General features: G+C 42.9%; 1 protein-coding gene across 2 annotated transcripts; it reads right to left on the bottom strand.

Annotated features, from left to right (window-relative positions):
• Window positions 1-8421: 8421 nt before the first annotated feature.
• On the bottom strand, window positions 8422-22324 carry ATP6V1E1 (ATPase H+ transporting V1 subunit E1). Of its 2 annotated transcripts, XM_026070445.1 has the most exons (9): window positions 22173-22320; window positions 18478-18543; window positions 16983-17092; window positions 16427-16493; window positions 14481-14570; window positions 13084-13152; window positions 12604-12698; window positions 11636-11723; window positions 10425-11050 (listed from the first exon to the last, which is right to left on the bottom strand). In XM_026070445.1, exons 1-9 carry the CDS (start codon window positions 22203-22205, stop codon window positions 10988-10990), a joined length of 681 nt encoding a protein of 226 aa, XP_025926230.1. In that variant the 5' UTR covers window positions 22206-22320; the 3' UTR covers window positions 10425-10987. The 2 variants fall into 2 exon arrangements, with proteins under 2 accessions (XP_025926231.1, XP_025926230.1); XM_026070446.1 differs by lacking the exon at window positions 13084-13152 and having other exon boundaries at window positions 8422-11050; window positions 22173-22324.
• Window positions 22325-23246: the final 922 nt, after the last annotated feature.

Genomic DNA, 23246 nt, shown 5'->3' with positions numbered 1-23246 from the left:
CGAGGACAAGCCAGCGGCTCTAGTGCAGGGGTTGCCATGCTTGCTGGAGCAAAAAACCCTTTTTGTTACCCCATGATCACCTCAATCAGAGGCCAAAAGGTTAAAATCGAAGCAAAAAGGGAGATGTCCATCCACCAGCAGCTCAGCTTGGAGGCTGCATTACAGAAATAAAACAGCCAAGCTTTCATCTGCTCCACAGGTTTTCCCCTCCCCTCTTTTCCTTGGTTGCATATCTTGTGAGCGGTCAGGAGGCTCACGTGCGCCTCGGGGCACAGAGCCAAGCCAAAAGCAACCCGTTCTGCTGGATACTGCTGGCCCGGGAGGACGTCCGGGGGGGGGCTGTGGGGTGGGGGGGTACCTGCACGGCCCCTGGCTTCCCACCGCTGCACCTCCACCCTCTGCCTGAGCCGAGCTGTAGTTAATGTGTTAATCAGCCTCTTCTCTGTTCTTACAGGAAAGTCACTGACTTTTTTTTTTTTCCCCACCTGTTTTTCAGAAAAATGTGGTGTCCCGAGCGCATGGTGCAGCGGCACCATCAGGAGAATGGACCTGCTCTGCCCCTCATGATCTGTGGGGCTGGGAAGGCACCCATCTGCCCTGGGGACGGCAGCAGGGCCCTCCCTCCACCGGGCTCCCTCCTCACCTCCGAGGCTGTTGCTTCACACAGCTCTTCACATTTCTCCTTTCCCAGTGGAGCAATATCCCCGCTCAGCCAGGGACAGTTATCAGTAACAACGTCGGAGAGCTGACAGTTTCTGGATGTCTTGGACCCTGGCTGAAATCATTAGCTGGGAAGGAGGGAGCCGCTTCTCCAGAGCCTAGCGTTTAAATGAAAGCAAAGTGCATTTGGTCACCAGCTCTGCCCCACAGAGGCTGTGGGACTAGATGGGGGCAGTGAGGAGGGCAGGGATTCAAGCTGCATATGAGGAAGTGGAGGCACCCCCCCCCCCCCCCGGTCCCTCCACAGCCAGGCAGTGCTTGCCTCTGCCCTTCCCATCGCTCATGCAAGAAAGCACTTCAGCCCACATCGACTAGCCCTTGCCTTGGTGAAGGGGACAGGGCAAGGCCGTGCACCTCGGTGCCCACGGTGCCACCCACCAATGCTATGCAGCACCCATGGTTCTCCTGGCCTGACCAGAAAATGCCCTTTCCTTGGGTGTTTTTTGTTCCCTGGTCATACACGGGGAAAGCGAAGAGTCCCAATGAGATGGGGCAGATGCCTTATGGGCTCTGGGCACTAGAGGGTACAGGAGAGCAGTGGTCACCATCAGCCAGCAGGTGTTTGTAGAGCATGGAAAGGCAAAGCTCAATGTTAGCTTTCTCTCCTGGAGTTTTCCGCAGCCCTTTCCTGAGCCCCTGCAGTTCAGGGTGAATCCTGCTGACATTCATCTGCTGCCTTAGGACTCCCTCTCCRTCTCTGTCTTCTCCCCGAAATGCAGTGTTCCCCAAGATGCACACACAGCTCATCTGCTCTGGAGGACAAAGGGCATTTTAAAATCCTTCTTTGCGCTCCTGGGTGACTGCATCTGCAGCCAGGAGAGGGTCCTATGGGGTTTCCTGTCAGCCTGCTGGACCTGTAACTCTGGAGAATCCTGCTGGCCAAAGCGAGCTGCAGAGCAGCATTTGGCAGCCTTGAAAGGGGCAAAAATATAGACATGAACAAGTTAAATCTTTCTGTTCCTCCTCCCCACTCCCTTAACTCTGAAGGGCAGATACTCTCTTGAAATGTAAAAACACAAATGCACACTACGTTTTTTTTTTTTTTTGGGGGGGGGGACACAATAGTTCTGTTCTTTCTGTTCTGTTCTATTCTATTCTATTCTAGCCATTCCATTCCATTCCATGGAATTACCACCCTGGAAAATGGGAGGAAAACTGGTACCAAGTAGTCACCTGGTCATCTATTTAGTATGGTATGGCTGAAGTGTCAGCTGCTTCTCAGTACCCACCTAGTGTCACCATTTAAAGGTGGCATAGGATGGTTGTTCTCACAGGGTAGGTGCCAGCAGGTGTGGAGCAGTGTTGCACTGTGGGGTGTGCACGACCGCATGTGTCTCTGCCCTGGGTCATGCAATGCCCACGTGTGACATGAGTGCCACCACAGCCGCTCAGCGATCACGGGAGCCAGGGGAAATCACAGCCCTGCCCTGTCTTGTCTCCCTGAGCGTGCAGGCAGGTTGGCTTGGGGGATCACTGTGCTTGGGCACCCTGGCACTTGCCAGTCAGTCTCTGCAGGGAGCCTGAAGGGTTCGTTCCTGCTGCCATGGCCCAGGGAACAGGGGCCAGCCTGATGCCAACCCCACGTGGCCATCCGGCCTCTTGGGCAGAAAGGCAGGCCCATTTCCAGCCCAGCTGGTGCACCAGTGCGTGCAGCCATCACTTCTAGTCATTGCACGTAGCTGGCAGCTAATGAAAAGGGAAATACAAGATGAAAAAGGCATGATTAGTAAAGAGCAATAAAAACAATCAGAGGCAGGGAGATATGCTAGTGATATATTAGGTAAGGAACAGGGAGAAGCCAGATGGTTGCTCCAGTTTACATTATAACTCCAGATGACTTGGCAAGAGGTCACTTAGTGGAACTGAGAGACTAATGGGTCAAACTGGATGAAAGCAAACACTTCATGCCTCCCTACATAGCCCAGGTGAGTCTGTGGAACTCCTTGCTGTAGGACGGTACTGGCAAAGCTGGCGTAATGATGTTTTTAAACTGTTTTTATAGATTAGTGCCTTTATCTGAATTGCAGCAGTATTTGCAGCTACTCTGGGATTAAAAACAGGAAAAATGCAAAGATTTTAGACCATAAGTGATGAAGCGATCATCGCTCTAAGTCAGGAGTGATTTCCTCTCACACAACACAGCAGAACTCCCTCCATRTAGGTTATTGCTGCAGGCAGGATGTCGGCGCCCTGTGGCATCATTAACCAATTTGGATGTGTCCATCCCGAAACTGCAGTGATGCTGTGGTCACAGGAGACCTTGTTGTTCTGCCAGCTTTTCTCCTCCTACGGACCATCCCCATAATAGGGACTTCTTCTACACCAACAAACATTGCAGGAGCCCCTTGCCAGGCTACATCGAAAGTGTGTGTGTGTGGTAGGGGGGAGTCAATACCCATCATGGTGTGAATTAACCCTTCATTCCCCTTATTTAGGAAAGGCCATGGATTGATGCTGGCCATGCCAGAGAGCATGCTCAAGCTGGCAAGCAGCGATCTCTTCTGGCTACTGTTCTCATAGGTGAGTATATGTAAATATCCATGCATAGCCATGTGGCTCTGTGTGTGTGTGTGTGTGTGTGTATGTATGTGTTGTGCAGCTGGTGTGGAGGGATCTCTGGGGTATCTAGTTCCTGGAGTCTGTGGATCCAACAATATCTCAGGAAGCTTCTGTCTCCCTCTGGAGCATCTGATTCGCACTGATCAGCACATGCACAGGCAGGGACTGCGTGGGGCTGCTGTGCATACACAGTGTGGGGGTTCTTGCCTTTCTGAGCAACAGAGCTAAGTAAAGAGGATAATCATTAGAGGTTAAGTGATTAAATAGTTGCTAAATGACTCAAGCTGAGCCTAGTGTCAAAAAATGATGTGATCCCAAAAGGCTTATTTTTTATAAAGCCTTTTTGACTAGTATGTAAGCAAGCCGTGGAACTTATTGCAGGATATCCTTGAAGCCACTGGATTCTTTTTTTGAACAAGGAAATATTTCTGTGTTTAAGAAAAGCATGAAATAGTATCCCAGCTCTAGTTTATAAAAACTCTCATAGGATTATCTTGAGCTTCATGACTTAAAGCTGATCACCAGCTGCAGTGAGGAGGCTGTTTCTTTTTGTGCTACAGAATATCAGAACCATTTTAGGAATTTTTGTGCCTGTAGACAGCAGCGGCCACTGTTGTAGGCCATGTCCTAGAATAAAGGCAGCCTTGGTCTGGTGCATGCTGGTGGGAGTGTGCGCTTGGGGGTAAGGAGCTGGGGAGCAGATCTGCAAGTGCCCTGGGCGCTCTGTGTATATGGGCAGGCACACACTCACTGTGGAGCTGCAATAGCAGCTGTGTAGGGTGGGTGCTGCAAGCGCAGCTGGGACGGTGGTGTCTTTGCAGCCAGTCATGCTAGCGTGTGTTTCTGTGTCCCATGGTGCTCTCCGTCCTGGGCTGTCCTCTGCAAGAAGTCGCTGATGCTGAAGAGGGAGATGGTACGTGGGAGCTGAGTCAGGGCTTGCTGCCTGGTAGCTGCCTGTCCCCTGAAGATGCTGGAAATCCAGCTTCAGGCTCCTGGAGGGTCGGGTGAGGCCTGCTTTGGCCTGGGAGGCACGAAGGGAGGTGCAGGCTGCTGCTTGGGGCCGTGTCACAAATTCCTCTGGTGCAGGGATCCAGCCCTCAATAAGCCCTTTGTGCCCCAGCGAGGTCTCTGCAGTCCTTCCCCCCTCCCAGGGCCTGAAGGCAGCAGGCAGGGATGGCTAGGAAATGACCCAGACAGACGCCAAAAAGAGCCGCCAGGCTCCTGCTGTCCCAGCCCTGGCAAGCAATGCTACCATTTGCTTTCAAAGTGTTTGGAGTTGAGAGCAAAACCCCTGGGCAGAAGTGTGGAATGAGCAGCTGTACTTGAACTGCTTAACATTGTGCGCATGTGGGAAAATGCTCATAATTCCATGTTCAGCCAGAGTAATAACATGCTTATGCTCCCACTCCGGAGTTGCGTTGGGACTAACATCCAGTGTTTAAGCTGCTGCTAATGACCAGTGAGGGGACGCAGGGCCTTTCTGGAGCCCCTGAGGGGAAAGCACCCGCCCTGCTCCAGCAGATGTGCCAAGAAGGCTCTGCGGTGGGCTCAAGCACAGCGTTGCTGTGACCTTCTGTCTAAAAGGGACCTTTGCTGGGAGAAAGATCCCACTGCAGGCAACAGTCAGCAAGCAGTGTGAGAAATAACACTGCTTATACACAGGGCTGAAGAACCAATGTGGGCCACCAATATCTCGCTGCAGGAGAAAGCAGGAGTTTCCAGCACACCCCAGCGCTGGTTTGGTTTGTAATTCTCACACCTTCAGTACCTTGTGACTGCAGTGTGCGTCCCCACAGGAGCTGCACTCCAGGCAGCCTGCCAGAGGGAAGCTGAATTGAAAAAGTGCTAGAAGTGTTAGCCAGGGACCCAGGTGACCTGGCAAGGGACTGCATGCTTGCTCTTGTCAGCTTGTTTTTTTCTATGCCTCAATTTCCCCATCTGTGCAGGTAGGGAGGAAAGCGATGCCAACCTCAGCTGGAAAATGCTTTGCCAAAGACTAGTGTTGTGGAGAGGGACAAGTCCCTTAGATCTTAGAGGCTCATGCTATAAAGCCAAAGTTGCTCAAAAATCAATGTGCTCCCCATCCCTCTGTGTGTAAATAGAGTCTGTAAAGACTTCCGAAAGACTTTAATTTGAAAAATATTGGTGTTTCTGCCACTGGGAGATGGTAGGAAGAAATCCACAATCCTGGACAGCCACAGCACTTCCAGTTGGTGCTATGCCAGGTACGAAGGCTGTGCAGTCACCTGGTGCTTAGGAAAGCGATGCGTAGGCCAGGGACTGTCTGGAAAAAGGAGCTGGCCTCATGCAAACACTCCTACCCTCAAGATGGAAACAGGGCCTTTGGAAATGGTGGAATGGACCTTAACAGTTTTACTACATAAACTGAGTCTTTCACAACACATCAGGCTCAAGCTACCTAAAGCAAGGTGGGTATGATTCCAATAGTGTAACATAGGCTGCAAAATGCCATTTGTTTGGAGTATTTTCACTATGATTTTTAACCTGAAAATGCCCCTTTACAGGTGTTTCTCCTATTTTATCTAACATAAAACCAAAGAAGCAGTATAGGATCCTCTGGAAGAGGTGTCTAGGAAGACAGATTTGGGTTTTCCCAGCTAGCTCTACCTTGGCTGAGAATGGCAGGAACTTCCCAGCCCTGGAAGGGCCTTCTCGTCACAGCCTGTTCCCTGCAAACATGTCTGGGACGCAGGATGGGGCTCCCCCTTGTCTCTCCTGCACCGCCTCTATCAAATGGCAAACGTAGCCAAACCATGCTGCAGTCTGTCTGGGCTCCAGCTCAAGGCTACACACCTTTTGCCAAATTACTTTACAGCACTCTCAAGTCTTTGCTCCTCAGAACAGCAGCTCAGAGTTCACTTAACCAAGGAAAATTCTTTGGCTGGAATTTTCCTCTGGCATAGTTCTCTTCTATTTCCAATTTTTTTATTTCTGTTCTTTCATTGCAGTTTCTTAATTAAACAAATGGATAATTTTCTCTTAATCTCCCAGATTATTTTAAGAGCATGCTCTGGCTCTACAGAGATATTTCCAGCCTCATTTTGATGCATATAATGGCCTATGTAAGGTATTATCTAACACCCTTCTTGTTGCTTTCCAATAGGGATTGTATTTTTCTATTATTTCCCACTGCCTGCTAGTATCATCAGTCAGGACAGAGGCACACCACGCGCAAGGTCCCCTTCTACTGTTAGCTTTTCTCTGGCTGTGCAATGGGACCTGTGACCACCCCGGACAGTGGGCATCCAAAGGCCCATAGCCAGGCTTTCGTTGTAGATTCAGCCACAGACTTAGCCTGCCTCAGGTGCAGGCCCAGAGTCCTCCGTGCTGGCATGCTCTGCCAGCGCCCTAAAAGCTGGGGGAACAGGACCAGGCTCCGAACAGCTGCCCTTAACTCCCTTCTCACCTACTCCAAGCACATTTTCTTCTCCTCTCCCTCTCTCCTCTCTCAGACTTTCACTTGTCTGCCAGAGATCTCTAAGGCCTCTGGCTTCCAAGCACAGCTATCGACATCTCAGGCAATCGATGGCAATGTCCTTCTGTTAGAGGCTTGTTAGCAGCAACAGGCAACCCCCCCTCACGCACATCCCCAAGGTGGACTCTCAGCACTAGCTTTTAAACAAGACTCGGCTGCATTTTCCTCCAAGATTGGCTCTGAGAAGGGAGCTGAGCACTTAGACTTTAATAGCCTCCTGAAACACTCTCTCTTTCAGTACTTATTTTGTGAAAAGTAGCACTCACCCACCTACAGCCAGTTCAGAGTTTCCTTTCAGAAGTTATAGCTCTATCAACCATTACTGGCTTAATAAAGGTATTGAGGCCTCAGTTCTCAGATACTTTCTGGTTGTTTTCTTCTAGTCTTTCTCTCACCTTGACACTTGCGTGCACCTCCAGGGATCATTCATACAGCACGTGTCTCTCTGATTAACGCTAATACCTCTCAGCATGAAAATTCAGTACTAAAAACAGGGTTGTGACTCACATGTGCAGTAACATTTTAAGTCCTCTACTGATCACTTAGTGTCAAACCAGCTCCTAAATTTTCCACTGCCAACTGTGCAGAACAAGTGCAGCATTATCTATTTCCCTGTCTCCTTTTCTAGCACTAGATAGAGCCAACTCTGCACTCTCCATTAATCTGTGGTGCCTACCTCTACCACCACAACTTAATTCTTTTACCTGATTTAATGCCTCCTTTGTTCTCCTCTGTCTAGTAGTCCATTTCTTAATGTGCTGCTCTGGCTGAGGGTTTGTCTATTACACCCATCTGGAATAGGTTGCATGCTTATACAAAGATGGATGAAGATCAATATCCTCATTGATTTGCCCTAGGTCATCAGGTGAATCAGTAAGAAAACAAAAATTGTGCATCCTAATTTATTTGCTTAAATCCACAGTACAGTTCAAAGAGTAAAATGGTGCCGCAACAACACTCTAGCAAGGAACTGTGAAATCCTCCTGAAACGTTGCTTTTGTTTCACATCTTTTACTTCTAAAAAGTTGTGTTCCAGTGCTGAAGAGAGGCCTGGGAGAAGACACAGCAAGTTCACTAACTATATTTGCTAAGCCTGGCTTGCATATTCCACTTTTTCTCTGCATCTCTAAGGTAATAAAATTTGGTAACAGCCTCTATTACCTGGGATGAAGGGTAAGGATGTTCCAGGTAATCCAGACACCATTTCTATGTAATTATATTCTCTCATCTGGTTGCCCCTCTCAGATTAAAACTGATCAGCGCTTCTTGCGAGGAATTGCTGGCCCAAGAGTGTATTCCTGTCACAGCTGACATGGCTCAAGTTGACAGGGTCTGCAGTTTCACTAATCAACTGAATAAGCAAAAGTGCTTTTGTTAGCTCGTGTGGATGGGATACTAAACCACTGGTCTGAGACTTCAGATGAGATACAGATGAACTGCTCAGACCATTTCTTAAGGTCTCTACTGCTGCTCAAGTGATTAACTAACAACATCCTCCCCCAAACTGAAAGCATTCTTGAGGCCACTATTTTTTATGTGAATCATGATGACAGAGGGTATTCCCTCCTCTTTCCTCCATACTTCAAAAAAAGCGTTCATAAGATGAACAGAATATAGTAATTAGCAACTCCAATATGCTTCACCTGTGAGCTCCATGGTCAAACACTTCATTACTTTTTATTTTGCTTTTCAAAAATACACAAGATGTGGATTTGTGAAGGTCCTTCTAGCTTCAAGAAAGGAGCAAACCATCAGATCCTGCACAAAGAATCCCTCTTTGACACAGCCAAGCATGTTTTTGTTACTGATGTTGGAGAAAGCCTTGATAACTTCTAATACAAATATTTTCTAAATAAAAAATACTGGAAGATTATATGGTAATATTGCCGATCACTGCAAAATCGGCTACAACGGAAACAGATTGAGCCATCTGTCTCTTCTTTGTCCTGCTTTTAGCTTATTCTGACTGTGACTTTTGTCTRCATGCTTTATACTATTGCCTGTATCAGTTTTCCAAGTGAAGCAGCAGCACAAGCATCTGATATTATGACCTGCCTTAAGTCTTCTCAGTGCATATTGCCTACCAAAGATAGTAAGCTCCTCTTGTCTTTTCCCTCAATATTCTATTTCCAGACAGCACACTCTATTTCAACATTCAGAATTCCTGTACCTAGCCCTAGTCATGGAGAAAATAAGGACCCAGATAAGTTCAGCTGCATTTTCAAAGCACTGGCAGATAACTTGATGAGTTGGATGAAACTATCAGAAAAGACTGGAACAAACCTGCTCCAGAAAGCACTATTTAAACCTAGAAACAACACAGAAACACACACACACACACACAAGGCTTTTCCTTCTCTACAGGTGTGTCACAAAACGAGAGTCCAGTGTATAGTCAGGAAGCTAGATCACTGACAGTTGCAATGATGGAGGCTGTAACGGTTATTTCAAGTCTAGAATGAGTAGAACCTTAATCTGATACACTTGTTGTCCAGTCATAAAACAAAACTATGGAAAAGCAAAGTAATAAAAGAATAAATACCATACCATCTATGTAGAGAGCAAGAAATGGATACCAAAAGACAAAAGTGAAGAGCAGTTAAAAAAAAAAAAAGACAAAAAACACACTTGCTAAACATTCTTATTTTGTAAGAGGGAATTGAAAGCATTTCTTTTAGAAACAGAGATTAAATTACTTGGAATTTGGGATTTCCTTGGCAGTTAAATCTCCATTTTAGATAAAGGAGCCAGTGAAAGGTTTATCTAACGTTTAGGGTAAAGGGGCATTCACCTCAGCTTGAGAAGAAAGGGCCTTGGGTTAAAAACACTGCATAATGCAGTGTTGCTACAAGTAACAACAAGTATTGAAGAATACTTGCCACTTACTACATGGCACAATGTAAAATTCCAGCTGTTCTTGAATCAGTGTGGTACTTAGCATGACTGTAAAACATGCTCAAGCACTAACTCATCTGAACAGTTTCATATTTCCATGAAAAAAATTTTAGAGTTGAGCACTAGGTGAAGCTTCAGGTATTCTGGCAGTGAGTTGCACTGTGGAAAGTCACCTCAAGAATTTCTCACTCCTATGCCATGTAAGGTAGAGACAATACTTGTCACACTTTAGGAGAAAAGGAGTAAGTGTTTGTAAATCTTAACAGATTAGGTGGTTTAAGTAATGCAACCATCTTCACTTTAAGGTGTTAAAGGTTAACGATAAAAGAGAATAGCTGCAACAGAGGCGGCTGCTGCTCCTCAAATCCTAAAATGCAATTACTAAAGCAGTATGCTTTGGATCTCCTGCCCAGAAGCAGCAAACTTACAATGGAGATACAACAAATATAATCCATTTTGAGCAGTACAGCTGCATKACTCTAATTCTGTCTTGTGAAAGACGATTAAGGGATTAAATAGCAAAGCTACATACTCATTTTAAGAAAGACTGAAGTTCATCCTAGAGTCCCTTACTCAAAGTGCTAACCTAAATTCCAAAACTACTCAAGTAAATAGCAGAGATAGTACTCCATCCTGTTGAATTCTACCTTCACAGAACAGTTGTTAAACAAAACCCACAAGTAATAAATCCTTATGCACACAAGCCCATTCTTCAAGGTTGCTGCCAACCACCTAGAGGGAAGCTACAAAGAACTCCATACACACACACATTTTTATTTTAATAAATAAAGTTTTACAGGCTCAGGCTTTCTTTCTTTCTTTTTTTTTTTTAAATCACATATACAGAACAGAAAACTGTGCCTGACCAAGTAACATGAATTAAACTATTAACCCTGGGAAGGAATGCATGCCCTCTATAACACTGAAGATTTTAACTGGAAAGGGATTTCTCATGGGCAGCATACCAATTTACTTCACAGATTAAACAACTTGAGAGATGTGGCCAAAGCAAAGAGAGTGACCCTAAATGGACCACTTGTCTTTATAGCACCACAACAGTGCAAGGAAAGCCAAGAGCCCAAATCTTCCACTTTCTAGTGTCACTTCTGGATGAGTATGTATGTCTTCACATCCTTTGAGCAATACATTCTAACCACAAGTGGAGAGGCTAAGCACAGCAGGTATGCAAAATTATTTCATTGAAGAACAGATATTGGATGACACAGTAATGTTACATTTCAAGATTTTAAATTAGCAGATGCTTTTGCATCCCTTCAGTATGGCAGTGGAACAGATCCCACCTTCTCTCATAGAGGTTTAGTCCAAAAACTTCCTGTTGGCATTAGCACCAAAGAGTGCCACTCTGATTTCTGGCATCATCTGTTGAGAAAGAGTATATGAGTTATATTTAATGGGCAATACAATTGCTGTACATTCTCATTGCAGACATTGTGCGATAGCTAGGCTAGTATTCAAAATTAAGCAGCCAATTCAAGTGAGTTTTCTGAAGCCTTTATCTGATCACGCATTGTGTGCTAGTCTATGGACTTACCTATACTGCAGCATGAGGCAGAGATGCCAGAGTTAGTTTTCCAGCAGGCTATATGATAGGATCTCAGCCAAAGTCCCTGGTACTCAAGCTAACTTCAGTAATTAAAGTTAGCCTCAGTAATTCAACATCTACTGCAGTACAGCCATACCAAGTCTTTCATTATCACAATTTCTAGAGCTTTATGCTCATACTTCATTCAAAAGGTATAATTTGGGGAAAAGCCATATTTGTTGTAGAAAAGCACAAGCAGTAGATAGTTTTCTTCCTTTCAAAAGGAACTTACTTGTCATCCATGTTGAAATCTGATCCCACATAGTATTGTGACTGTTATCACATTGAAAACACAAGGATTTAATTGTAAGACAAAACTAGTTAATTATTCCTTGTTTACTTTGGTTGGGAGCCAGACTCACCTGCTGGGCAACAAGATCCAGCCGACTTTCCAGGGTATTAGAAACCTTAATTTTACCATCACTGTTATAGATTTCAACACCTCCAGCACTGGAAAGGGGAAAAGAAAAAAAAAAGAAAATGAAACAAAAACAAAAACAACCCATGATACATCTCAAAGCCATAGTGTAGCAGAGACATTATCCCAAATCCCTACTTAAGAGGGTGTCAGATATGTAGATCAGAACTTTTTTTTAAATGATGTCTTAGCAAGACAGGACAAAGTGATGCAGTGAAGCAGTACTGCAAAGCATCCTTAAAGTTATTAGATACCATAGTTGCATACAAGGGTCCTCATTAGCATGTTCAAAATGCAAGTGGAGCTATGAAATTTGTCACTATAAAAGAAAATCTTAGACTTGGATGTTTCAAGTTTTCAGAAATGAAGAAGAGCTTCTAGCAAGAAGCTTTGCTTCCTCATACATAAAAGAAAAGATGGTTACTTTTAGAATAGACAGCTTTGTTCTGTGTTCTTTATTATACTATATGGGAATAAAGCCTTGCAGTTCTAGTGCTCATGAACCCCATCGAGTGAACACCCTGTAGCACCACATAATCCTCCTTATGACTCAATTCTTTGCTGCTTCTTGAGACAGAAAGCATAGCTACATCCATCTTCTCCCTCTCTAAAATACCAGCTTTAGTTAAAGGTTTCTACCTACAATTGTTCACTGTCTACCTCGTTAGTGTGAAACAGGCTGGAGGTTGCACAAAACTTTTATTGACATTTTTGATTGAGACAGCACTTGTCTGGAGGAAACTGCAAAATCTATGCTTGATTCATATGAAGTGCCAAATTCCACTAGAACTGCAGCAGACACATTATGCGGTTATTCCAGACATAATTTTCTGAGACTGCCCTAGTAGGAGCTGTGCCTTAAAAAACTGCATTAAGTTAGTGCTCTGTGTAAAAGACTTCCATTTTCCTTACATTTCTTCTGGTAGAAAGTTGTCTTGGTCAATGTGAACATCCACATCTCTCTTTGTGGCATTTTTGTAGATGGGAATGCTCTTCTGTACAGCAGTCTAAGATACAAAATAAATCTCTAATTAAGCCCTGAAAAATGCTAGCACATCAATTAGATTTGGTCATTCACTTGTTTGTAGTAATAAAAAGCTGGAGTTGGGGATTTGTTTTTTTTTTTTTTTAAACAAGTTTATTTCAGTATTTATTTCAGACCTTTGAGCCAAAAGCAATTATTATTAATATTGTGGTAACATCTAAAGTTTCCTAGGTAATACCCAAACAGGTAAATGATTCCCAAGCACATACTTCTCCTCTTGCACTGTATTTGCAGAAGTGCTTTACTTGTTCACAAATCACACAGGTAGGATCTGAGCAGGAAATATTTGCAATTAGGTCCCAGCTTTTAGGTGTATGGATATTTTCACTTTATTCTAGGCATCTTACCTTAACCATAGAGAGATCCTGTTTCCTGCACCGAACAACTATTCTGGGCTCAAGCAGCTGGTAGAATCCCTGCACAAGATAACCGTTACAGTGTCAGAATACTAATATTTTAATTGTCCTAGAATTGCTTAACCCCAAGAAAGGGCAGGAACTGATCAAACTGATAACTGAAAAGTGACACCGCTAGCCTATCTTATTTAGTAAAGATGCACTAGTTCTTTGCTTACATGTTCACCTCATACAGACATTCTGAGAAAGGATACCACTAACATCTGGGAAACCCAGACGAACCTACAACTACATATTATGCATTTCTTGCATTAGCTACAAACTTGGAGCTCAAGTGTAGTTAAATGTACTGATCATAGGAGTGAGTTGCCCAGGTAATACACACATATACATAAGGATCATTGCTGTATAACTAGACTGAGCAAGCTGCCATAATGACATCCTCTCGTACAGCCCTTGATTAAGGCATGCAGTAATTTCAGGTGCCTGTTCTAATAACTCCTGTCTTGCAGCTGCTGTAGTAATACATAAGCACTGAAAGAGGAGCTGATCCCTTAGTGCATCAGATCTAATGAGCCACAACAGTATGTCCAGCTTGCAAGGGTCAGACAGGTTTTTTGATGCACAGCAATACCACAGGCCAGACCTACACGCGGCAATGACACAGCAGTACTGAATTCGAAACACAAGCTGATAGGGAACACTCTTAAAAATTCTCTGCCTTCAAACTGGGGAAGGTAGAGCTGGTGCCCTATTTTTGTGCGAGCTCATAGCAAAAGGACTAATTCATACCAGAAGGTGGCACTAGTGGTCACAAGAGTAAGTGCAGTAAGACCCTGGTCAACACTCCATTTCTAGCAGTTAAGCTTGGGACTAGAGGATGATACTCCAGGTCTAAGCAAAGCCTTGATTTGTGTTTTATATGTCTGCCACAGATGTATGCCATACTACAGTAAGTTTTGTCAAAGCTAGGACTTATAAGTCTCAAATGCTCAAAAGTTTTTAAAAGCAGAAGACTGTCAACTTCTAGGTTTGGAGAAACAGCTGTTAACAAAGGTAGGTTTGAGAAGCTCATTCTAACTACTTAGTATAGAAGCTTAAATGTGCATGTTACAATGTATGTATCTGCAATTGTTCTTATATCAGAAGCCAACTGCTTGTTATACTAGGTTTTGTACCCCAAAATAAGCTGCAGCCACAGACTTATCTGTTCAAAATCCAAGACTGAATGATATAGTGGAAGTGGTGTTTAAAACTACCCCCCCCCAGCAATATTTGGTCTAGACTTCATGCAATAACTGTAACCGCTAGAGTTGGTTGATGACTGAGGACAGACACCTAGGAGGATAGAGCTGCTATCAACTATTTGTTATGATTTAAATATTTACCTGTAGAACTAGTCCATCCAGCAGTGTTTGGTACCTGGCAGTATCCTTCACCACCTTGGCAAGTCTCTGCTTGGCCTCATTCAGCAAATCCTACATTCAGAAGAAATCAGATCAGCAGAGCCCATCTGTTTGGCATTTGGTTTCATGCCTACCAACTTTCTGTACTCCTAGCATAGCTATCACACCCTGCCAACACGTAAATGTACACTCCAGCTGGTGTTCATCCAAGCTAGACCTTCATCTACGTGCCCAACACAATATCCTTTCCAAAGAGCTCCCCCCTCCTTGCCTTGATCTGAACCAATTGTAACCAGACAATAATTCCTTTTTTCATGGAAAAGTGAGAGCTCAGTAGTAAAGGCCTAGTATTTATAAAACTAACTCAGACAAAGTAAATACGCTGTAAGTCATTGCCTAACAAAGAAAGTTGTCTGAATAACTGATTTTTTCCAGCTTTGTGGTCAAAGAAATCTAACCTATCTTTGTATCAACAACATTCGGTTCAGGTATTTTTTAAATCTTAAGTAAATGCAAGTCAAAATTTAAAAGTGAAAGGTTATTTTTAATTTGAAATAGCTGTTTTTGAATACCTTTATTCAGGAAATATGTATCAGTTGATGAAGAATTTTGAAGAAATTTTAGTCAACTCAAATACAGCTCCCAGAACTGAACTATTATCATACCTCCTTGAGACAAAGCAATAGTATGATTTGGTATAAACCCTTTTTTTAATTATTATTTATTTATTTTTCAACTGTCCTGTCTCAAGGTGATTAAGAGAAGAACACATGTTAACAGAATCAGTACTAAAATGTAAGACTACCACAGATCAACATCACTGTCAAATCTAGTTACACTGTCCATCCTGGAGTAACATGGCATTTCTGGAAATGCTCATCTCTTGTCATGAAGGAGGCTAAAGATCCGATAAGGGAAAAACGAGCTCGCAGCATGTGACTTTAAGTGTTTTAAAATGAGGAAGTGTTATGCATTACTCAGAAGCATGAGGTTGAGTCAGCTGATAAATGAGGAAAAGATTACCCAGCAGAGACTATCACAATAGAGTTAACGCTTTAGCCACCCACCTTCCTCCTCTCTAAATACAATCTAAAATTTGAAACTAGATTTAAAAAATCAATAAACTGGTGACTTCCCTCTGCTAACTCCCTTTTTTTCCAGAATAGCATCAATATGAACAACATTATCTAATTTTTCATTTTCAACTTCTACGGGTCTCACTGCTTTTCCAATAGCTCAACAGCACCATCTAGCTAGAATATGGAACATTCAAATTGTTTCTGAGATGGGATAAGGAAGCTGTAAAAGAGATAATAGAAAACTTGCAAGTTGTATAATGAGCAGAATGAGAGTACACTACATGCCATTTAAGACAAACATAGTAACACTGAACTAAGACTGCATTTAGCCTGCACTGTTAAATGATCACTCACTCTATACCTTTCACGTGCTAGAATCAGAAAAACCTTTTGATATATTAGGGGCCACTAACAGAGGCAGAACCACTCACTTAGTGTGTTTTAAGCCTATTTGCTTAAGCCATGCCATGCTAGCTTTAATGCAGAAATGTTACTTCAGGCAAACAGAACTTTAAAGTTCTACAAACTGTTGTGCAAGAGAGAGTTTCTGTTCTTTCAGGAAATAAATTATTGCCCAAATTATAAATACAACTGCTACTTGCCATGTTGCTGGCAGAAAACTATATTTACCTAAAAGGGCAGGAAATTGGAACTGAAGATAAGCCAAAGTTGATTAAAAAGCTCAACTATACTTAATGACTTTTCAGAGCATCTGGGAAAGCCACTTTTGTGTGTTGAAGCAACCATCACTCAATCATAAACCGTATTTTTGTTCAGAGAATGGATAAGATCACTTCCTAACACACGGTAGGAAAAAAAACTCCATGTCTTTAATTCAGAGATACTCACTGCAATAAGGTCATCCCTTGCCTTGAGGACCTTCAGTCTTGCCTGATTCATCAGGTTGGACATCTGACTGCAAGTTGCATGGAAAAGTTGAATCAATCCACCAAACTTTGAACACTGACATTAGAACTACTACATTTAACTGTATACTTTACATTTAAAGATAACAATTCTACGTTTAATGACAAGCCTGTTAACCTGTCTGAATCTGTTTCTGAACTTGCACAAATGATTACAATGCAGGACCATCTCCTTCCATAAAGGCCCACCAAAACCAAACCTGACAGGATCATTAGTCCCAAGCTAACATACCAGGGTAGAACTTTACACATTAACTGCATATGGAAACATGGAAGATTCTTTCACCGGACCTCCTAGCAGATATACTATTGTAGCTCTTCTTCAATAATTTTCCCCAGAAATATTAAAAACTCAAAATTAGAACTCAGTATATTAGCCACAATTTGTCCACTTCCAAGGAAAGCAGTTTTTTGTATATAATTGGTAGCAAGATGGTAGCTTAGGCTCTGAAGTCGACCATCTAACTTAAGCAACTTACATTTTCTTTTGCTGTTCAATTTGTTTCTCCTTCTTTTCATAATACTCCATGATTTTCAGCCTCTGTGTCTGAACAAGGCGACCCTTCTCAATGTTGAACTCTTCTTCTGCCTACAGTAAAAATTAAATAACTGAAGTGGAAATTGATTCCACGGGCTGAAAAAAAAACAGAATCAAAATGAAATGGCTATGCTTTAACACATTCATGGATAAGCCAGGATGATAAAATTTCTGGTTCCATACAAACAAAACATTTCAACCAGTACTCAAGTCAGTGGGAGTTCAGCATGTTTTTGCTAAACTAGAACCTTGCTAACAAAGAAGCAGTTTATTTTACCAGTCTTTGACGGCTCACGTTTGTCTCTTTGCAGTCCTCATGCATAAAATTATCAAATCTATATGTTATTTAGTGAATAAAGAGTTAAGAAGCCTATCTCTCTTTTGTTTGAGCTTCAGGCCTGGCTTGGTTTTTTTGTAGCCAGAAAGGAAAGAGAGTCTATATGAGATTTTACCAAAAATAAGCTACCTGGCCCTCAGTGTCCCTGAATTCCATTATTTTAAGCAATGCTTAAAGAAGGATAGTGATAGTGTAGGTATTATCTTTTAAAAAGCCTAGCTAGATAGCATATGAAAACACATGGGAAATTTTCATGTTTATACCGAAGTATCCAATCTCAGCTTCTGACTTCTGCTTGGAGATCATCAAGAATACCTGCCTTAGAACTGATTAAATATTTGTCCAGACCAAAATGTTTAAGGAAGATTATTAGTATAGTAATACAAATGCTGAGTCAAATACCAGTCAGATTTTTGGTATAATGCAGATTGATAGGGTTGTAGGGCACCATTAATTCTTCTTTAATAAATATCTATATCCTATCACCAGGTTACTATTATGCTCATTCTCTTCTGAACTATCCCAAGTGAACAATTCTGCAAGTAATTCAATTCATGCCTTAAATTTAATTTATGCTTTACTTCCTTGTGATGCCTACTAATCACATCTAGAACTGAGTCTATGGGTAGCTACACAAATTTAGGTACAGTTATGAACCGGTTCACAAATATGTTTTCATCAACATAAAATTCAGCCAGTTAATCTGCAGTGATGCCAAGTTATGTATTGGAGGTGGGGGCAGAGAGAAGGCGTTCCACTTGACCTAGTGTATTCACATTAACATTCAGGTCTCGTTTGCTTTAAAAAATGAATTATTTTGCATATAAGCACTTGCATATAATTGCATACAAGTTCACATTTAAGCACTAAGAAAACTTTGATGAAAGAGTAGCTCCAACTCAGCTGTCTTGATTTGATTTGTCAAAAGCTAATGAACATCCTGTTTATTTAGTAGCATCATTTTGCTACGTAAAAACTAAATGTAATGTAAGCTGTATCTTTCAAAAGTGTTACGGGACTGCTCTGACTGCAACTATCAAATAGGATGCCAGATGCAGTTCTCCTTTTGCACTTACTGACATTGAACTTCCATTTTTACCTTTGCATCTATTTCTTCAGCCTTTTCATTGGCTTCCTGCTCAATGAAAGCCATCATGTGCTTGATCTACAACAAGAGAGAGAAGAGAAAACATTTTCTTTTGGGAAGGATTTTGATAAGAAGGAATGTTTTCCTCTGTTCCAGAACAGGCCCCTTCATACCCATTCCTTAATTCATATAATAGTGCTGTTTTCCAAATAAATTAAATAGAGCATACAGGTCAAAAAATTACATCAGCATAACATAGGTTGCAAGAAAATCTAATTAATTTTTTTTAAATAATTCTGTATAACGCCATTTCACTGGATATCTTAAGAAGAATCTAATTAGAAGTGCAACACAACTATGCAAAACAAACCAAAAAGTCAGTTTGTACAAATGTGAGATTGAATATTTTCATTCTTCACTGAGTGAGAACAAGACTTTTTTTCCCAGGAATTAAAAAAAAAAAAAAAAATCCTCATACACTAAAATTAAGTAGTCTAATTGTTACAACATTCACATGAAACATGGAAGATTAAATGTGGAGTCCCTGCTCTAAGTCAGGCATAGATGGCACTTGAATGAACCTGGGCCTTCCATATGAGATGGCTGCTTAAAGGAAAGCAAAGGGCCACTGATCATCCTGGGCAGATCTGAACAAGTTCCTTTACACACAAGAGAAATCTCTCTTGACAAATGTAATAAATTCTGTAGAAACTTACAAGGTCATGAATTTGTGACAAAAGTGTTTAATAAAAAAAAATACCATCCTTTAGTTCAACTCTAAGTGATTTTACAAAGTACTTGCACATTAGTTTGGAGAGGCTGTGGAAGAAGAAATATGGGATAGCTGTGCTATTTGATCAAGACCACATCAAGTATATCACATGCTGCTTTAAGAGAGTGGTATGCACTAATAGAATCAATTTGAAGAACCTTTTTGAAACCACCCCAAAACATTATAAAGCATGGGCCCAGCAGCTCAAAGACAGGAAAAACAATTATGGTAAGTTCTGTTTATTATGCTTATATGCCATTCCGTGACCTGGCCTAAATTTAGATTCACATTTGGGGCACATTATAAGGACTCACATACACCCAAACCACACCTTTGAACACGTATAGCCATTTCCACAGGCAAATGCGTTATCCTTTAGTAGACCATAAAACCCTACTGACTTTTTGCTTGCACTTAGTGAAGAGAAATATTTCTCAAACTGATCTGAACGAACTTGGATGAAAGATCCTATTTATATACGCCCATGTTGAAAAGAAGTATTTTAAAGAGATAAAAAAGGTGGCAATGTGAAAAGAGAACCAACATGTGCAGAACAGCACCATGTCCATATAAACAAGAAAAACAGAAGTCAACAGACAAGTGGAAGATTTTAAGCATGTACAATGGATGAAGTGAATGATAATATCTCCAGTCTCAAAATCAAGTCAGCAACTCTTACTTTAATTCCAGTTTGCAATATTTCTACGAGCAAGTCCACCTACAATTTGAGCTTCCTATCCTGCTCACCTGATTAGATGCCTGGTCAAGCTAACCATGAGATCTACCTGCATTTTAGAAACCAGAAGGGAGGTAGATAAAATATGGAAATAATTTTTTTGAATAGTCTAATGCTGAAGGAGACTAAGGATTTTTTATAACAGCAGTAATCCTTGTATTACTGAGTGATTTCTTCCAGTTTAGGTTGGTTTCTGCATTTTGGAAAACTACTTTAAACAGTTCCAGGCACTCAAGAAAAAATTGTCTGCATAAGTTAAAGGAATAAGACGGAAGCAAGGTGATAGGGCAACCATTTCCCCTAGTCTGCATTGTAATAATACGTTAGACTAAACACCATTATTTCCTTCGTATTGAACACTGCTCTTGCTTTTCATAGAAATGAAGAGATCCTAAGTGAGGCTTTCACATCTGTGAATATTTATTTTTAATAGGGCAGGCAAAATATTTATTTTTAAATGAGAGACTAATTTCAAATGAAGTTAATAGCTTTTGCACAGCAGTATTTCCTATAGAAAGGAATATAGGATTTTTTCCAACAGTACTAGTTTGATTATCCTTTCTGTGGTAAGTTCTAGCTGTTAGACTGGCTTTAGCTAGAAATGACTAGCCAGATTACATGCAACAATCTGTAAACCACTGTTATCAGAAGAAAGTAAGCAAACTTATCAATGGGAAAAAAAAATCTTAATTAAAAGATAATTTTCAGTGTGAAAATTATTGAAAGCACCATAGCAAGTAGTAGCAGTTCATTTGCCAAGTCCACACCAGGATTCATACACATGCAGAACTGAGCATGCTATTAGCAGTGTTCTTTTTTCCAGTTAACAGGATCATACTAGTTTCAACAGTGAAAAACAATTACACAAAGGTCACAGATGTGAATTTCTATTTGCATTATGTGTTTAGTGTATCTGTATATCCTGAACTAGCCTTTGAAGTTCAGGTCCATGGCAGTTGAACAAAACCACCCCAAAGTCAGATTTATTGTTATAATTACCATGGAAAAGAAAGGAAAAAAAACCCTATCTTTGCAGATAAGAAGCAAGAGAATGTAATGTCACAATTCCCCTTTTGGAGAAAGGCAACCTACTGATTTTACTTTCAATGTGACGTTTCCTTGCCAAGAGACTATGTTTACTGAATGAGAAAGTGAGACACTAAGCACTTATGATGCAAAGGACATATGGAGCTTGACTGATCTGCCCAACACCCGTAGCAAACTCCACTGACCAGCCTCGACTGGATCAGTGAAGTCTTTAACACTCCACACCACCTTCAACCCAGCTCAAAGCAGATTTTTTAGGGAAGGGCACTGTTTACTGTCAATAAGAACAGAATGTCCTGACTGGAGGAAGCGCCACAGTCCAGACTTCAGCCCTGTAGGTTTCCATTGCCAGAGAAGCCCAGGTGCACCATGCTGCTTAAGGCAGAGAAATGAAAAAAACATTCAAGAGAGTTGAACAGCCTGCACAAATGCCATGTTGCAGCTAATTAGATTTAGTATACCTATAAGAAAAAAAGAGGTGGAAAGGCCTTAAAGAGAGATCTGGAAAATAATGCTCATCTAGGGTATTGTATTTATCTGCCTCAAAATGGACTTAAATACTGTAAATAGCCTAAAGACTACTCCTGATCTCTTTCATTACAGCGTATCATGAAATGTCACCAAAATGAATCAGCAAAGTTCCCCCATGTATGGCCACCAAGGAAAAGAAAAATCAGCTTCTTCAGAAGTTGACTTTATTTCTCCCAAAGATTCCCAGGGAAGACCTTTCCCTTTTGCTTTGTCTTCACAAGAAAGTGCCACAGCAGAGTGGGAGACCCTACTCAGCAACTAAAACGTGAATCAGCCATAGGATACACTCCCAGCTACTGCTGCTGCTTCAGAGCTGGCACTCTCCCTCTGTCTTCAACTTGGCCTCTTCCAGGCAGGACGGCCCATCAGCTCAGGCAAGACTGCCTCCCCCATCTAGCACGGCCTGCAGGCAAGGACAACCCTGCCTCGAGGCCGCCTCGAGCGAAGCTCTGCTGTCGCCGCCCGCGGCGCCTCTCCTCACGCCGGTTCCGTCCCGTCAGCTCCCACCCACCGCCAGCCGGGCCGTGAGGAGAGCACAGACCTAGCAGCGGCCTCAGCGGCCACCGCACTGGCCGCTCCGGGCCGCAGGCTCCCGTCCGGGCCGGGGCCCGCAACCGGTACCTGCTTCTGGACGTCGGCATCGCTGAGCGCCATGATGACAGAGGCGGCGGCAGCGGCGGCTCGAGGGGAGACGGTCGGGGCCGTTGGCGACCGCGAGTGGAATCAAATCCGGTTCGGGTCACAGCTGTTGCTGCCGCGTTGCGTCACCCCTCCCCGCCCCGCCCCCTCGCTCCTCCAGGCCAATAGGAGCCCGGGCGCCGGCGTGGCGTCGTGGGGGTGGGGCGGCCCGTTGCGCCTCAGTCCCGCAGACTGCCATCGTGTGGCGGTCGGGGGTTGCTGCGCGGCTCCGGCTGCCGCCGGCGGCGGCCCGGGCTCATCCGAGCGGCGGCTTTCGCCGGGTTTGTTTTAGGCTTTTCGCAGCCGCGGGAGGAGAGCTGCGAAGCGCAACAGCGTTTCTCCTGAAAGAGATAAAATCCAACAGGTTGCCAAGATAAGCCCCCAGCGCGGGTGGTCTGTGTGAGGGTCTTCCTCGGCACCATGCCGAGCCCACGGCACCCTGAGAGTGACTTAAAATCACACAGCCGGACCTTGCTGGCTTCTCCTGGCCTGGTCCTCCAGGTTGTCGGAGTATGGCGTGGAGACATGCCGCCTTACCTTGGGGGTTCAGGCCTCGGGCTCTCCGTTTCCCTCTTCAGCTGCAATACGCTCTTCCCCCGTACCCAGGCACACCTCACCTGCTGGGAACTGCTGGAGGTGGCAAGCCTTTGGAGGATGGATTTAGACTTCAGAGTTACAGTGAACAGTTTAGGAGCGCTGTATTTAAGAGATGAAGCAGTCTTTCTACCTAGCATTTCCCTCTAGCTAGCATTTTTAAGACTTTGGTTGGATATTGTGTCCAACTTTGAAAAGATAAGAGCTGCTTCCAAAAAAAGTTGTAATAGTCTTAATTTACAACAGAAAGGATTTAGGTTAAACATGAAGAAAAGCTTGCTGATAAGGCCCTAAAGTAGATTTTCTGGTAACGTTTTAGACTCCCCATCACAGGAAGCTTTGGTATCTCAAGGTCACTTTCAGCTGTTAATTGTATAAGGCTGGGAAATACTACTTTTAAAGTCCTACCCTTTTTTCATGTTT

Source organism: Apteryx rowi, unplaced genomic scaffold (assembly GCF_003343035.1).
Source record: "Apteryx rowi isolate R43461 unplaced genomic scaffold, aptRow1 scaffold_31, whole genome shotgun sequence".
Classification (NCBI taxonomy): domain Eukaryota; kingdom Metazoa; phylum Chordata; class Aves; order Apterygiformes; family Apterygidae; genus Apteryx; species Apteryx rowi.
This window is presented reverse-complemented; position numbering and strand designations above follow the sequence as displayed.

Coding starts and splice junctions, on each gene's coding strand:
- ATP6V1E1 (XM_026070445.1), bottom strand. CDS start 22,205: ATGGCGCTCAGCGATGCCGACGTCCAGAAGCAG. Junction 13,153..14,480: donor TGGATGGACTAGTTCTACAG/GTAAATATTTAA, acceptor TATCTTGTGCAG/GGATTCTACCAGCTGCTTGA. Junction 11,724..12,603: donor AACTTTCTACCAGAAGAAAT/GTAAGGAAAATG, acceptor TCCCCTTTCCAG/TGCTGGAGGTGTTGAAATCT.